The sequence below is a fragment of the Hyla sarda genome, chromosome 7 (assembly GCF_029499605.1).
Source record: "Hyla sarda isolate aHylSar1 chromosome 7, aHylSar1.hap1, whole genome shotgun sequence".
In the NCBI taxonomy this organism is placed as follows: domain Eukaryota; kingdom Metazoa; phylum Chordata; class Amphibia; order Anura; family Hylidae; genus Hyla; species Hyla sarda.
In genome coordinates this window covers 209,478,275-209,493,256 of record NC_079195.1, presented here as the reverse complement: position 1 = coordinate 209,493,256, position 14,982 = coordinate 209,478,275, and the positions used below count along the sequence as shown (strand labels likewise).

Here is a 14,982-nt window from a genome sequence, read left to right as displayed (position 1 = left end):
AGAGCAGGAGATGACCGATAATACTGATCTGTTCTATGTCCTATACATAGAACAGATCAGTATTAGCAATCATGGTATTGCTATGAATAGTCCCCTATGGGGACTATTCAAGTGTAAAAAAAAATTTAAAAAAATGTAAAAGTAAAAAAAAAGTGAAAAATCCCCTCCCCCAATAAAAAAGTAAAACGTCCGTTTTTTCCTATTTTACCCCCAAAAAGCGTAAAAAACATTTTTTATAGACATATTTGGTATCGCCGCGTGCGTAAATGTCCGAACTATTAAAATAAAATGTTAATGATCCCGTACGGTGAACGGCGTGAACGAAAAAAAAAATCCAAAATTCCTACTTTTTTAATACATTTTATTAAAAAAAAAATTATAAAAAATGTATTAAAAGTTTTTTATATGCAAATGTGGTATAAAAAAAAAGTACAGATCATGGAGCAAAAAATTAGCCCCATACCGCCACTTATACGGAAAAATAAAAAAGTTAGAGGTCATCAAAATAAAGGGATTATAAATGTACTAATTTGGTTAAAAAGTTTGTGATTTTTTTTAAGCGCAACAATAATATAAAAGTATATAATAATGAGTATCATTTTAATCGTATTGACCCTCAGAATAAAGAACACACATCATTTTTACCATAAATTGTACGGCGTGAAAACAAAACCTTCCAAAATTAGCAAAATTGCGTTTTTCGTTTTAATTTCCCCACAAAAATAGTGTTTTTTGGTTGCGCCATACATTTTATGATATAATGAGTGATGTCATTACAAAGGACAACTGGTCGCGCAAAAAACAAGCCCTCATACTAGTCTGTGGATGAAAATATAAAAGAGTTATGATTTTTAGAAGGCGAGGAGGAAAAAATGAAAACGTAAAAATTAAATTGTCTGAGTCCTTAAGGCCAAAATGGGCTGAGTCCTTAAGGGGTTAACCCCTTAAGGACCAGGCCATTTTACACCTTAGGACCAGAGCGTTTTTTGCACATCTGACCACTGTCACTTTAAGCATTAATAACTCTGGGATGCTTTTACTTATCATTCTGATTCCGAGATTGTTTTTTCGTGACATATTCCACTTTAACATAGTAGTAAAATTTTGTGGTAACTTGCATCCTTTCATGGTGAAAAATCCCAAAATTTGATGAAAAAAATGAAAATTTAGCATTTTTCTAACTTTGAAGCTCTCTGCTTGTAAGGAAAATGGATATTCAAAATAAAAAAAATTTTGGATCACATATACAATATGTCTACTTTATGTTTGCATCATAAAATGTATGAGTTTTTACTTTTGGAAGACACCAGAGGGCTTCAAAGTTCAGCAGCAATTTTCAAATTTTTCACAAAATTTTCAAACTCACTATTTTTCAGTGACCAGTTCAGTTTTGAAGTGGATTTGAAGGGTCTTCATATTAGAAATACCCCATAAATGACCCCATTATAAAAACTGCACCCCTCAAAGTATTCAAAGTGACATTCAGTAAGTGTTTTAACCCTTTTGGTGTTTCACAGGAATAGCAGCAAAGTGAAGGAGAAAATTCTAAATCTTCATTTTTTACATTCGCATGTTCTTGTAGACCCAATTTTTGAATATTTGCAAGGAGTAAAAGGAGAACATTTTTAGTGGTATTTTTAGCCCAATTTCTCTCGAGTAAGCACATACCTCATATGTCTGTGTAAAGTGTTCAGTGGGCGCAGTAGAGGGCTCAGAAGGGAAGGAGCGACAAGGGGATTTTGGAGAGAACATTTTCCTGAAATGGTTTTTGGGGGGCATGTCACCTTTAGGAAGCCCCTAGGGTGCCAAAAAAGCAAAAAAAAAACACATGGCATACCATTTTGGAAACTAGACCCCTCGAGGAACGTAACAAGGAAATAAGTGAGCCTTAATACCCCACAGGTGTTTCATGACTTTTGCAAATGTAAAAAAAAAATTATAATTTTATATAAAATGCTTGTTTTCCTAAAAATTTTACATTTTTACAAAGGGTTAAAGCAGAAAATACCCCCCAAAATTTGAAGCCCAATTTCTCCCGATTCAGAAAACACCCCATGTGGGGGTGAAAAGTGCTCTGCTGGCGCACTACAGGTCTCAGAAGAGGAGTAGTCACATTTGGCTTTTTGGAAGCAAATTTTGCTCTGGGGGCATGCCGCATTTAGGAAGCCCATATGGTGCCAGGACAGCAAAAAAAAAACACATGGCATTATATTTTGGAAACTAGACCCCTTGGGGAACGTAACAAGGGGTAAGGTGAACCTTAATACCCCACAGCGGTTTCACAACTTTTGCATATGTAACAAAAAAAAATAAAAAAATTACGAAAATGCTTGGTTTCCCAAAAATTTTACATTTTTACAAAGGGTTAAAGCAGAAAATACCCCCCAAAATTTGAAGCCCAATTTCTCCCGATTCAGAAAACACCCCATGTGGGGGTGAAAAGTGCTCTGCTGGCGCACTACAGGTCTCAGAAGAGGAGTAGTCACATTTGGCTTTTTGGAAGCAAATTTTGCTCTGGGGGCATGCCGCATTTAGGAAGCCCATATGGTGCCAGGACAGCAAAAACCCCCCACATGGCATTATATTTTGGAAACTAGACCCCTTGGGGAACGTAACAAGGGGTAAAGTGAACCTTAATACCCCACAGGGGTTTCACGACTTTTGCATATGTAAAAAAAAAAAATAATAATTTACGAAAATGCTTGGTTTCCCAAAAATTTTACATTTTTACAAAGGGTTAAAGCAGAAAATACCCCCCAAAATTGGAAGCCCAATTTCTCCCGATTCAGAAAACACCCCATGTGGGGGTGAAAAGTGCTCTGCTGGCGCACTACAGGTCTCAGAAGAGGAGTAGTCACATTTGGCTTTTTGGAAGCAAATTTTGCTCTGGGGGCATGCTGCATTTAGGAAGCCCATATGGTGCCAGGACAGCAAAAACCCCCCACATGGCATTATATTTTGGAAACTAGACCCCTTGGGGAACGTAACAAGGGGTAAAGTGAACCTTAATACCCCACAGGGGTTTCACGACTTTTGCATATGTAAAAAAAAATAATAATAATTTACGAAAATGCTTGGTTTCCCAAAAATTTTACATTTTTACAAAGGGTTAAAGCAGAAAATACCCCCCAAAATTGGAAGCCCAATTTCTCCCGATTCAGAAAACACCCCATGTGGGGGTGAAAAGTGCTCTGCTGGCGCACTACAGGTCTCAGAAGAGGAGTAGTCACATTTGGCTTTTTGGAAGCAAATTTTGCTCTGGGGGCATGCCGCATTTAGGAAGCCCATATGGTGCCAGGACAGCAAAAAACCCACACAATGGCATACCATTTTGGAAACTATACCCCTTGGGGAACGTAACAAGGGGTAAAGTGAACCTTAATACCCCACAGGGGTTTCACGACTTTTGCATATGTAAAAAAAAATAATAATAATTTACGAAAATGCTTGGTTTCCCAAAAATTTTTCATTTTTACAAAGGGTTAAAGCAGAAAATACCCCACAAAATTTGAAGCCCAATTTCTCCCGATTCAGAAAACACCCCATGTGGGGGTGAAAAGTGCTCTGCTGGCGCACTACAGGTCTCAGAAGAGGAGTAGTCACATTTGGCTTTTTGGAAGCAAATTTTGCTCTGGGGGCATGCCGCATTTAGGAAGCCCATATGGTGCCAGGACAGCAAAAAAAAAAACACATGGCATTATATTTTGGAAACTAGACCCCTTGGGGAACGTAACAAGGGGTAAAGTGAACCTTAATACCCCACAGGGGTTTCACAACTTTTGCATATGTAAAAAATATATATATTTTTTTCACTAAAATGTGTTTCCCCACAAATTTTACATTTTTACAAGGGTTAATAGCAGAAAAGACCCCCCACAATTTGTAAATACATTTCTTTGGAGTAAGGACATACCTTATTTTTTGATGATTTTGGCTTGGCGGGTGCACAGCAGGTCTTGCTTGAGTGGGAGTGCAGTCAGGGACCTTGAGCCTGATATGGAGCCAGGATGTGGGACCCCCCCTCAAGGAGCGCTAATGGGGCGAGCACTGAGCCCTAAAATAGGGGAACACTATGGGGGACAACGGGCCGTAACTGGGTTAGACAGGTGGGGTACAGAGGCCCGTAATATGGGATACAGTGGGCAAGAAAATTATAAAACATAATAAAACAGGATAAGTTCCCAGAATGATGACCCAGAGCACAGCCAAAACTAAAAAAAAATATGCCCGCCCCAAACCCTATGCTCTGAATCATCATTCTGGGAATGTAATGTGTGTGGCCGTCCCTAACCTGTTGCCTAAAATGCGCACCCGCTCAGGTGGAGAGAGAGCGCTGCACATTTCAGGCAACATAAAAAGTCCCCGATGAGAGTGACTCAGTGACCTATGACCCATTTTTGAAAAAACACCCCCAGAGGTCTTATCAGGTTTTTTTTTTTTTTCAGGTTTTTTTGGGCAATTTAGTGATTTATGGGGGTTATATTTTGGAATGTACTCTGGACTTGGTACATTGGTCAAATTATGGAAAATTCTAATAAAAAGGGAAAATTTAGGGCTCCATGGAAGTGTGATACTCCCTGAAGCAGCCTATGCAGAGGCCGGGATTATCTGGGCAAGTGTCACATTGGTACCTGGTGTCCCTCCGAATCCCCCTCCTGTAACACACTCTGCATCTTTTCTGGGATCGTCCCTTCTTTCCACTGTGGGGGACCTCACCTGGAAAGTGCTGGCCTGGGACGATCCTGGCGCCTATAACTCCAGACCCTTGGGAAGTCCGGCCTGATCTTTCCCGGTCAGCAAAGATCAGGAACCTTAGGACTTCTTCTTGGTACTGAAGGAATGTCCCTGTGTTGCCAGCGTACTGGGATAGTACAAAAGCGTTGTACATGGCAACCTGTACCAAGTAGACCGCAACTTTTTTGTACCATGCCCGTGTTTTCCGCATGGCGTTGTATGGCTTGAGGACTTGATCTGAGAGATCAACTCCCCCCATATACCGATTGTAGTCCAGAATACAATCGGGCTTGAGGACCGGTCCCACGGTACCTCGCACAGGGACAGGGGTGCTGCCGTTCCCATGAATAGTGGTGAGTATAAGGACATCCCTCTTATCCTTATACTTCACCAACAACAGGTTATCATGGGTCAGGGCACGGGACTCACCCTTGGGGATAGGCGTCTGGACCAAATTTAGAGGGAGGCCTCTCTGGTTTTTCCGCACGGTCCCACAAGCGGACGTGGATCTGGCGGAAAGGGATGTGAAGAGAGGGATGCTGGTATAAAAGTTGTCCACGTACACGTGGTAACCCTTATCCAGCAATGGGTGCATAAGGTCCCAAACGATTTTCCCGCTAACACCCAGAGTGGGGGAACAATCTGGGGGTTCAATACGGGAATCTCGTCCCTCATATACTCTAAACTTGCAAGTGTACCCGGAGGTACTCTCACAAAGTTTATAGAGCTTCACGCCATACCGCGCCCGCTTTGAAGGAATATACTGGCGGAAGATGAGTCTCCCCTTAAAACTGATGAGAGACTCATCTACCGAGAGGTCCCTGAGGGGTATGTAGGCCTCCAAAAATTTGGCCCCAAAGTGATCGATGACCGGCCTCACTTTGTAAAGCCGGTCATGGGCGGGATCACCTCGGGGTGGACATGCCGCATTATCTGCATAATGCAGGCATTTCCGAATGGCCTCGAACCGCCTCCGTGTCATCGCCATACTGTAAAGTGGGGTCTGGTAGAGGATGTCCCCGCTCCAGTACTGACGAGCACTTGGTTTTTTGACCAGGCCCATATGCAGCGAGAGGCCCCAAAATGTCCTCATTTCCGCTGCATCAATGGCGCGCCATTCATTGGGCCTGGCCAAAAGCGAATCTGGGTGGTGGGCAATGAACTGCTGGGCGTACAAGTTTGTTTGCTCCACCATTAGATTGACCAGGCTGTCACTGAAAAAAAACTTAAAAAAATCCAGATCAGTGAACCCAGCCGTGTCAATCCGGATTCCTGAGTCGCCAATAAACTCAGGAATCCGTGGCTGATAACCCACTGGGGGGCTCCAGACAGGGTCATCGGAAGGGGGCTCCGGTGCACTTATCTGGGGGGCCGGACTCCTATTACGAGCGGCATTGCCACTCGTACTAGTGTCGGCCACTGGGTCACTCTCATGGGGGGTGCGTGGCCTCGCCTGGCGGCGTCTCCGCCGCCGTACAGGGGACTCATCATCACTACTGGATGATGAGGAGGACGATGAAGAACACAAAAATGTAGGATCTTCATCGTCCTCACTGACAGATTCGGAGTCGGAGGCTAAAAAAGCCAAAGCCTCCGCTGCCGAAAATGTCCGTCGGGCCATCGCCTTTATTCTACGGTGACGGGGGGGGCAGTGGCGGGGGGGGCAGTGGCGGGGGGGGGGGTGGCGGGGGGGGGGGGGGCGGTGAAGTATGTACTGTGGTGCTTGGTGTAAAAAGTGTACAACAGTAAAAGAAAAGAAAAAAAAAAGCTGCGGACAAAAAAAAAGGGGTGGCAAACGCAGCTCCCTGAACCCCTAATAGGACCCGGGGTAAAGGATCAGACCCTAATAGGACCCTGGGGGACCTATTAGGGGGTCAGGGGGGGATTTTTTTTTTTATAAAAAAAAATAAAAAATAAAAAAAGCTGTGGCCAAAAAAAAAGGGGAGGGCACACGCAGCTCCCGAACCCCTAATAGGTCCCGGGGTCAGGGATCAGACCATAATAGGACCCTGGGGACCTATTAGGGGGTCAGAGGGGGGGGGTACTTTTTTATTTTTTTTACTTTTTTTCCCTTTTTTTTACTTTTATATAACTTTTAGACTCCTATTAGACTCCTACCTGTCCCTGCACTCAGCTTTCCCTAATCTAAGGCTCCTGAGGGGGCTCCTGCTCCGAGGGTGGATCAACGTCTTCTTCTCACTGCTGCACCCGCTGACTGAATGAAAACAGCGGGTCCAGCAGCGGGAAGGAGCCGTTAACCCCTCCTCTGCCGCTCTGCTATTGGCCGGACGATCGCCGGCCAATAGCAGCGTTGCTGGGGCGGTGACAGAATTGTCACCGCTCCCCAGCAACGGTAGGTGATTGGCGGTGAATTGTACACCGCCGATCACCATTTATTACCGGGTCATCGGGTCACAAGTGACCCGAATGACCCGAATCACCGAAGATCGCTTGCGTGATTTCGCAAGCGATCTCCGGCGATCGCCGACATGCGGGGGTCCCGGGACCCCCCTCGGCATTTGCACGGCATGCCTGCTGAAGGATTTCAGCAGGCATGCCGTTCCGATCTCTGCCCGGCGAGCGGCAGGGACCGGAAAAAGCCATGACGTTGTGGAACGTCATTGGTCCTTAAAGCCCAGGGTGCCATGACGTTCCACAACGTCATTGGTCCTTAAGAGGTTAAAGGGGTACTCCAGTGAAAAACTTATTATTATTTTTTTTTTTTTTTTTATCAACTGGTGCCAGAAAGTTAAGTAGATTTGTAAATTACTTCTATTAAAAAATCTTAATCCTTCCTGTACTTATTAGCTGCTGAATACTACAGAGGAAATTCTTTTCTTTTTGAAACACAGAACTGTCTGCTGACATTACGAGCACAGTGCTCTCTGCTGACATCTCTGTCCATTTTAGGAACTGTCCAGAACTGCTATGGGGATTTCCTTTTACCCTGGACAGTTCCTAAAAATGGACAGAGATGTCAGCAGAGAGCACTGTGCTCATGATTCAGCAGAGAGCTCTGTGTTCCAAACGGAAAAGAATTTCCACTGTAGTATTCAGCAGATAATAAGTACAGGAAGGATTAAGATTTTTTAATAGAAGTAATTTACAAATCTGTTTAACTTTCTGGCACCAGTTGATAAAAAAAAAAAAATTAAAAAGTTTTTCACCGGAGTACCCCTTTAAAGCTGTGTTTTCCAACCAGTGTGTCTCCAGGCGTCGCAAAACTACAACTCCCAGCATGCCCAGACAGCCTTCGGCTGTCCGGGTATGCTGGGAGTTGTAGTTTTGCGACAGCTGGAGGCACACTGGTTAGGAAACACTGCTTTAATGTATTGGGTTCCTAATGAACTTATATATGTGATGGAACGATACATAAAAATTGCGCAGTCTGAACCTCGTGCCCATACTTTGAGCCTTCCTATGGCATCTAGATCCTTTTTCCCACCATAGAGAGTGTTTCTTGGCACTTCCGCCCTAGTTTCCCATGATTACAAATATACGGTACCTCTGGCGCTGACGTGTCTTCCTGCAGCACATCTGGATTCGATGCGATTCTCGGCATTACTTACAGATAGACAAGGCCACTTCCAGTTTTATAGCTGGGTCATAAGCATTTGATTTGTGCGGCTTCGGAGAAGGTAATTTCCTTCGCTCACACTCTGCGTCTCATTAGAAGGCTTCTCTTTTAAGTCTTCTCAGAATATATTCATAAACAAATACATCAGCGCTTCAATTACGGCTAACAAACAGGCCACCACGAGGGATGGCGTACAGCTGTCTCCTGAGCATTGTGCTGTACAGTCGTAGGGAGATTGTGTAGAGAAACCTGTCAGCAACCACTCAAGTCACTGAGGGGACGTCCAAGTTTATGTTCTGATTAACATGGGGAGAAATCTAAAACAAATAGTGCCGATTTTGGTTCATATTGTGTAAAAAAAAAAAAAAAAAAAAAAAATTTTTAAAAATATCCCATCCTACTATCTCCAGACCCCTCCCCACCCAGATCTGTATACTGCTATCTCTATGAGATCAGGATGTATAGTAGTTATACACCTCCCCTCCCAGCGGGATCAGGATATATAGTAGTTAAACACCTCTCCAGCTCTATCTGTATATTGCTCATGCTATCGCCATGGAACCAGGTTACACTGCTCAAAAAAATGAACACTAAGGGAAAGGGAACACTAAGATAACACATCCTAGATCTGAATGAATTAACTAATCGTATGAAATACTTTCGTCTTTACATAGTTGAATGCGCTGACAACAAAATCACACAAAAATTATCAATGGAAATCAAATGTATCAACCCATGGAGGTCTGGATATGGAGTCACACTCATAATCACAGTGGAAAACCACACTACAGGCTGATCCAACTTTATGTAATGTCCTTAAAACAAGTCACAATGAGGCTCAGTAGTGTGTGTGGCCTCCACGTGCCCGTATGACCTCCCTACAACGCCTGGGCATGCTCCTGATGAGGTGGGGGATGGTCTCATGAGGGATGTCCTCCCATACCTGGACTAAAGCATCCGCCAACTCCTGGACAGTCTGTGGTGGATGGAGTGAGACATGATGTCCCAGATGTGCTCAATCGGATTCAGGTCTGGGGAACGGGCGGCCAGTCCATAGCATCAATGCCTTCCTCTTGCAGGAACTGCTGACACACTCCGCCACATGAGGTCTAGCATTGTCTTGCATTAGGAGGAACCCAGAGCCAACCGCACCAGCATATGGTCTCACAAGGGGTCTGAGGATCTCATCTCAGTAACTAATAGCAGTCAGGCTACCTCTGGCAAGCACATGGAGGGCTGTGCGGCCCCCCCAAAGAAATGCCACCCCACACCATTACTGACCCACCGCCATACCAGTCATGCTGGAGGATGTTGCAGGCAGCAGAACATTCTCCACAGCGTCTCCATACTCTTTCACATCTGTCACATGCGCTCAGTGTGAACCTGCTTTCATCTGTCAAGAGCACAGGGCACCAGTGGCGAATTTGCCAATCCTGTTGCAACACTACAACTCCTGGGAGTTGTAGTTTTGCAACAGCTGGAGGCACCCCAGCTGGGAAATACTGTACTGGTGGATACAAGTATTGGGATAATGCTACTTTAGTAGTTTTCCAATCAGTGTGCCTCCAGCTGTTGCAAAACTCCCAGCACCCGGACAGCCATAGGAGACACCAGTTGAAATGTACATCCAGCTGGACGGTATCAGGGGTCTGCAGTTATTTCTAGCTTCTAAGCCACTTTCTTATATATCCCATGGGGCTCCTGAGCCATTGGTTGGGGAACAATAGCCTAAATTATATACATCAGTTCATACTTACACTTTGACCTTTTGGACCTTGTATTCCTGGTTGTCCCCTTTGCCCAGCAGGACCCTGTGTTAGAATTACAGCATTTGGTTATATTAGAAAGAAAAGATATAGCAGAGTTAAATCAACCCCAACCACTCCCTTATATGAGGGTGGGGTATTTTGTATGAAGTCCCATGCAAGTCTATGGGACTTCCGGAACATCATAGAAAAAGAAGAATTAAGGCATTAAAATCTGTGGTTCTCATGGTAATCATTGTAAACCCAATCAGTCCACGAAATTCTTCCTTCCTTCTTTCACTTACCGCTAATCCTGGTGGGCCAACTGGTCCAGGTATACCAGGCAGTCCAGGATATCCCTGAAAATGATGTGAAAATACATTTAATTCCAAGCATAAGGTGAAACTTCTGCAATGTCTATACGCACTATACAGGTTATACAATTTGTTTCCTATAACATCAGACAAATGCTAATAATATACACATTACCAAGCTTCATGTGACCCAGTCTATGTCTTTAAAGTATCTTATATTCAAGGTGTGGTGGCCCAGTACGGGAAGTGTTACCCCGTACCCTTGCTGCCCTGTCAGGCAGCCTCCCTACAGTGTCCCACTGGGCCCCCCCTGCATCTGTCACCCTATGTAAATATGTTTCTAATGTATTATTCCATGTAATGTGTTCAGAAAGTGTTGTCACTTTAAGACTGTTTACCATGTGACTTGTCATGTGATTGTTACCCAGGAGGTTCCAGTGACCAGGTGATTCCAGGGGTGACCTATGGGCTCCCTGCTAGTCTCCCCCATATAAGCCCTGGGTGGAGCTTCTCTCTCTTTCCTTACAAGTCTTTGCTGAGGTCCAGTCGAGTCCTAGAGAGAGTCCAGAGTCATCAGAGGCCTCAAGTCCAGTCTGCAGCCACAAGCAGCTACAAGTAACCACAGTCTCAGTATTGTCAGTCATCAGTCAAGTCGTCAGTCACAGTCATAATTTTTCAAGTCAATGTGGCCTGCATTGAATTGACCCCATCTACTACAAGTCCCAGAAAGCCGTTAAGGTCTCTGAGTCACTGGTCACCTCCGTAGGCCTGGCTTAACTGTATAGACTTTACCACCTGTCTACCCTCAGTAAAGCTACCGTTATCCGTAACTTGGGGTTGGAGTCATTATTGCCCCCGTGCCTAGCCCAGGATCTAGCGGTATAACTTCGGTGATATCGAGGATAAACCATGCCCTGGCGTCACGAATACAAGGGGTTAATGCCATCTGCCCCCAGGACAGTGATGGCGAACCTTTTTGAGCCCGAGTGCCCGAACCGTAATGCACGCCAACTTTTTTCCCCTCAAAGTGCCAGCACAGCAATTAAATCAGAATACACATTAGCTTGGCAGTATAGCTCCCCCACATTAGGTGCAGTATAGTTCCCACACATTATGTGCAGTATAGTTCCCCACATTAGGTACAGTACAGTTCCCCCACATTAGGTTGGCAGTATAGTTCCCCCACATTAGGTGCAGTACAGTTCCCCACATTAGGTGCAGTACAGTTCCCCACATTAGGTGCAGTATAGTTCCCCCACATTAGTTGCAGTATAGTTACCCCACATTAGGCGCAGTACAGTTCCCCCACATTAGGTGCAGTACCGTTCCCCCACATTAGGTGCAGTATAGCTCCCCCACATTAGGTACAGTACAGTTCCCCCACATTAGGTGCAGTGTAGTTCCTCCACATTAGGTGCAGTGTAGTTCCTCCACATTAGGTGCAGTATAGTTCCCCCACATTAGGGTTGGCAGTATAGTTCCCCCCACAAGGTTGGCAGTATAGTTCCCCCCACAAGGTTGGCATTATACTTCCCCCCACAAGGTTGGAAGTATAATTCCCCCCCCCCCCCCCCACAATGTTGGAAGTATAATTCCCCCCACAAGGTTGGCAGTATAATTCCCCCCACAAGGTTGGCAGTAAAGTTCCCCCCACATTAGGCAGGCAGTGTTCCCCCACATTAGGCAGTCAGAGTTCCCCCACATTAGGCAGTCAGAGTTACCCCACATTAGACAGGCAGTGTTACCCCACATTAGACAGGCAGTGTTCCCCCACATTAGGCAGACAGAGTTCCCCCACATTAGACAGGCAGTGTCCCCCCATAGACTTACAGCCTCCAGCCATATACAGTGTATGGCTGGAGGCTGTATGTCTGTGTCGGAACACCGAAGATGACGTCCCGCTGGTCACTTACCATGCGCGCGTCATCCTCGGTCCTCCCCGATGCTTCGCTCTGCTCTGCTTTACGGGTGCACGCATGGGACGTCAGTGACGTGACGTCCCTGCGTGCTCTACCTCCCGGCGGTCCCTGCATTTTTAAAGCTAACGCGGGACCGCAGGGAGGTAATCGGGACATCCTTGTGTCCCGAAATGGCCTTTCGGGACACAGGGATGTCCGGAATGTGACGGGGGGCCTGTGGCCACGTGCCCACAGAGGGGGCTCGGCGTGCCACCTGTGGCACGCGTGCCATAGGTTCGCCATCACTGCCCTAGGGTAATTCCATCTGTCCTTTGCATCACACCCTCTACCACAACTTTTGCCATCACAAACAGGATACGGGTGTGCGCCTTGTGCGACAAGTCCTCCCCCCCCAGTCTGAACTGTGTCTAGTATTGTCAGAAAATCGTATGCCGATGCGAATAAAGTTTGCGCCAAAAAGTGTACGGGACTTTATAAGTGTTATACCCAAGGCGATTGTGAAATAGAAGGGGAGGTGAAGAAAAGACTGTTATCTGCTACTGTGAGCTGTGTGAACTGTATAGAGTCGGTACCTGAAAGGGTTCACTTGGTCCGGTGTCTCCCGTACGTGCGAGCGGTCACAGCTCCGCCCCATCAATCCCCACCAGTGACGCCTCTTCAGTGTTGCAAGGAGGAACCAAAGGCCGCCCTGTGTTGCAGGGGAAGATTTTGCCAACCGGACCAAAACAGGAAGTTGCCTGGGCGCAGCCATATTAGAAGCTCCGGCTGCTGCGCTCGTCTCTGTTGCTACCTGTCAAGCACCCGCTGCAGCGCAGACTCTGCAAACACCAACGATTGCCAGTATACAGTCCCTGGTGCCAGTAGCTATCAGTATTAACCCATTAGTGCCTGCAAGTCTGGTCACAAGACTGTTTACAACCAGGTGCCTGCAAAATAGAGGGGGAGCATCCATTACTGTACCCCCATCAGTCAAGTCAAAGCCGCTGCTGCACTACAGTAAGCATCTTAAAGGAGAACGCACCTTATTTCCCTTAAAGCGACAGCGCACTCAAAATGCAATGGGATGTCAGAACCCAGCTCTCCAGATCAACCAGGCGACAGCGCCCCTTTATCTCCAGCAGTGAGGTCATCACCTGCCCCAGCAGCCAGGATCTTGCCAGCCCTGCCTGCAATCATCATCAACAGTCCTGGTGTTCCAGCGTCTGCACCATATTCATGGGGAACCCCGTCCTCCCTACCTACAATGGAGACCCTTCCCCTTGAGGGATTTCAAAGCGAGGATCCAGAGTTTGTTTGTCTTTTACTCTTTCCATCCTAACCAACAGATTGCTCACAAGACAACTCCAGAGACCAGCATTAAAGGAAGTCTGCACCTGGATAGCCTCCGAGATTGCGACTGTAGATCAGATCTTTGAAGGACTGTACCAGGTATTTGAGTCACACTTTCCATCAGAGGTACATCTCCGGCTATATGAAAGGCAACAAAAGCCAGGTGAGACCTTGAGAGCATATGCCTTAGAGACTGTCCAAAAATGTGATGGTATAACTCCCGAGCAGGGAAACAAGGTATTAATGGAGAGTTTTATTGATGGGCTCATAATAAGTGGGACAAAGCCCAGATGAGAATGTTAGCAGTCCAGAACTCCAACATGTCATTCCCCGCTTTCAAAAGACTGGCTATCCAAGTGATTGAGTCCGGAACTGAGTTAGAGGAAAGTTGTACACCCCTTACACCCATTCCAAAGCCACTAGGGGTGGTAGCAAGATCTAAACCACCAACATCACCAGCCCTCACCCCAGTATCATCTACTTTGCCAGTCACCGCAGCCTCAGATTTACAGAGTGTTAGGCAGGACATTGAACAACTGACTAAGGCTGTGAAGGAGCTTGCCACCAGGGCCGCTCCACCTGACCGTGAACCGCCCCTGCCTAGGAATCCTGCCCCTGCTCCCCACAATTTCAATTACCGCAATCCTCTGCCCAATAGACCCTCGGGGACTCAAAGATCCTTTTGCACTTACTGTAATAAGTCTGGACATTGGAAAATGCAGTGCTGGGATTTAAACGGATTTCCCCTGAGGTCGCAGACCGGCCCTCAGGAAAACAGTTATCAGGTTCAATCCCTGAATGACCTAAGTCAGGGCTCTCACTTTATGTCATCTGCTGCCCCTATGTAAAAGTTATTGTAGAAGGTGTACCATTGGAGACCTTGATAGATACAGGGTCACAAGTGTCTACTATACCTAAAAGTGTTTTCTATCAGCATTGGGATGATAGTTTATTGTGTAAGCCTGATGATGTTAACTTCCGAGTAGTTGCGGGTAATGGGCAACCAGTCCCCAGACATGGATACTGGCAGCCTACCATTCAGTTAGAAGAGCATGTACTTAGCAGGCAGGGAGTGATTGTAACTAATGTGACAGATAAGGGGTCTGCTGAGTTTATATTGGGGATGAACATTATGAAGAATTGTTTCACTGAAGTGTTAGATGCCTTGCATGCCTCTCTTCCCAAATCTCCCCTTCAGGCCAGAGGGCTGCGTAGCACCACTTGAAAGTTCTCCAGGCGGAGCAGAAGTTTACCAACAAGCAAGGTGAAATCTGCAGGCCGTCATCTGGTGTCGTGCACGTCCCGGAGTCAAGAATAGGGATTATCAAGTCCTGCTGGAACCTATGCAAATAGAAGATCATCCT

General features: G+C 45.9%; 1 protein-coding gene across 2 annotated transcripts in view; it reads right to left on the bottom strand.

The window, feature by feature from the left end:
• COL24A1 (collagen type XXIV alpha 1 chain) overlaps positions 1–14,982 on the bottom strand; it is a 294,542-nt gene that overhangs the window by 77,978 nt on the left and 201,582 nt on the right. For both annotated transcript variants that reach the window (XR_008846625.1, XM_056532502.1), the window contains exons 27-28: positions 10,362–10,415; positions 10,069–10,122 (exon numbers count right to left, since the gene is read on the bottom strand). Coding sequence is in view for 1 of the 2 variants with exons in the window: in XM_056532502.1 (XP_056388477.1) it covers positions 10,069–10,122; positions 10,362–10,415 (108 nt within the window). In the remaining variant the exon portion in view is untranslated. The remainder of the gene's footprint in view (positions 1–10,068; positions 10,123–10,361; positions 10,416–14,982) is intronic.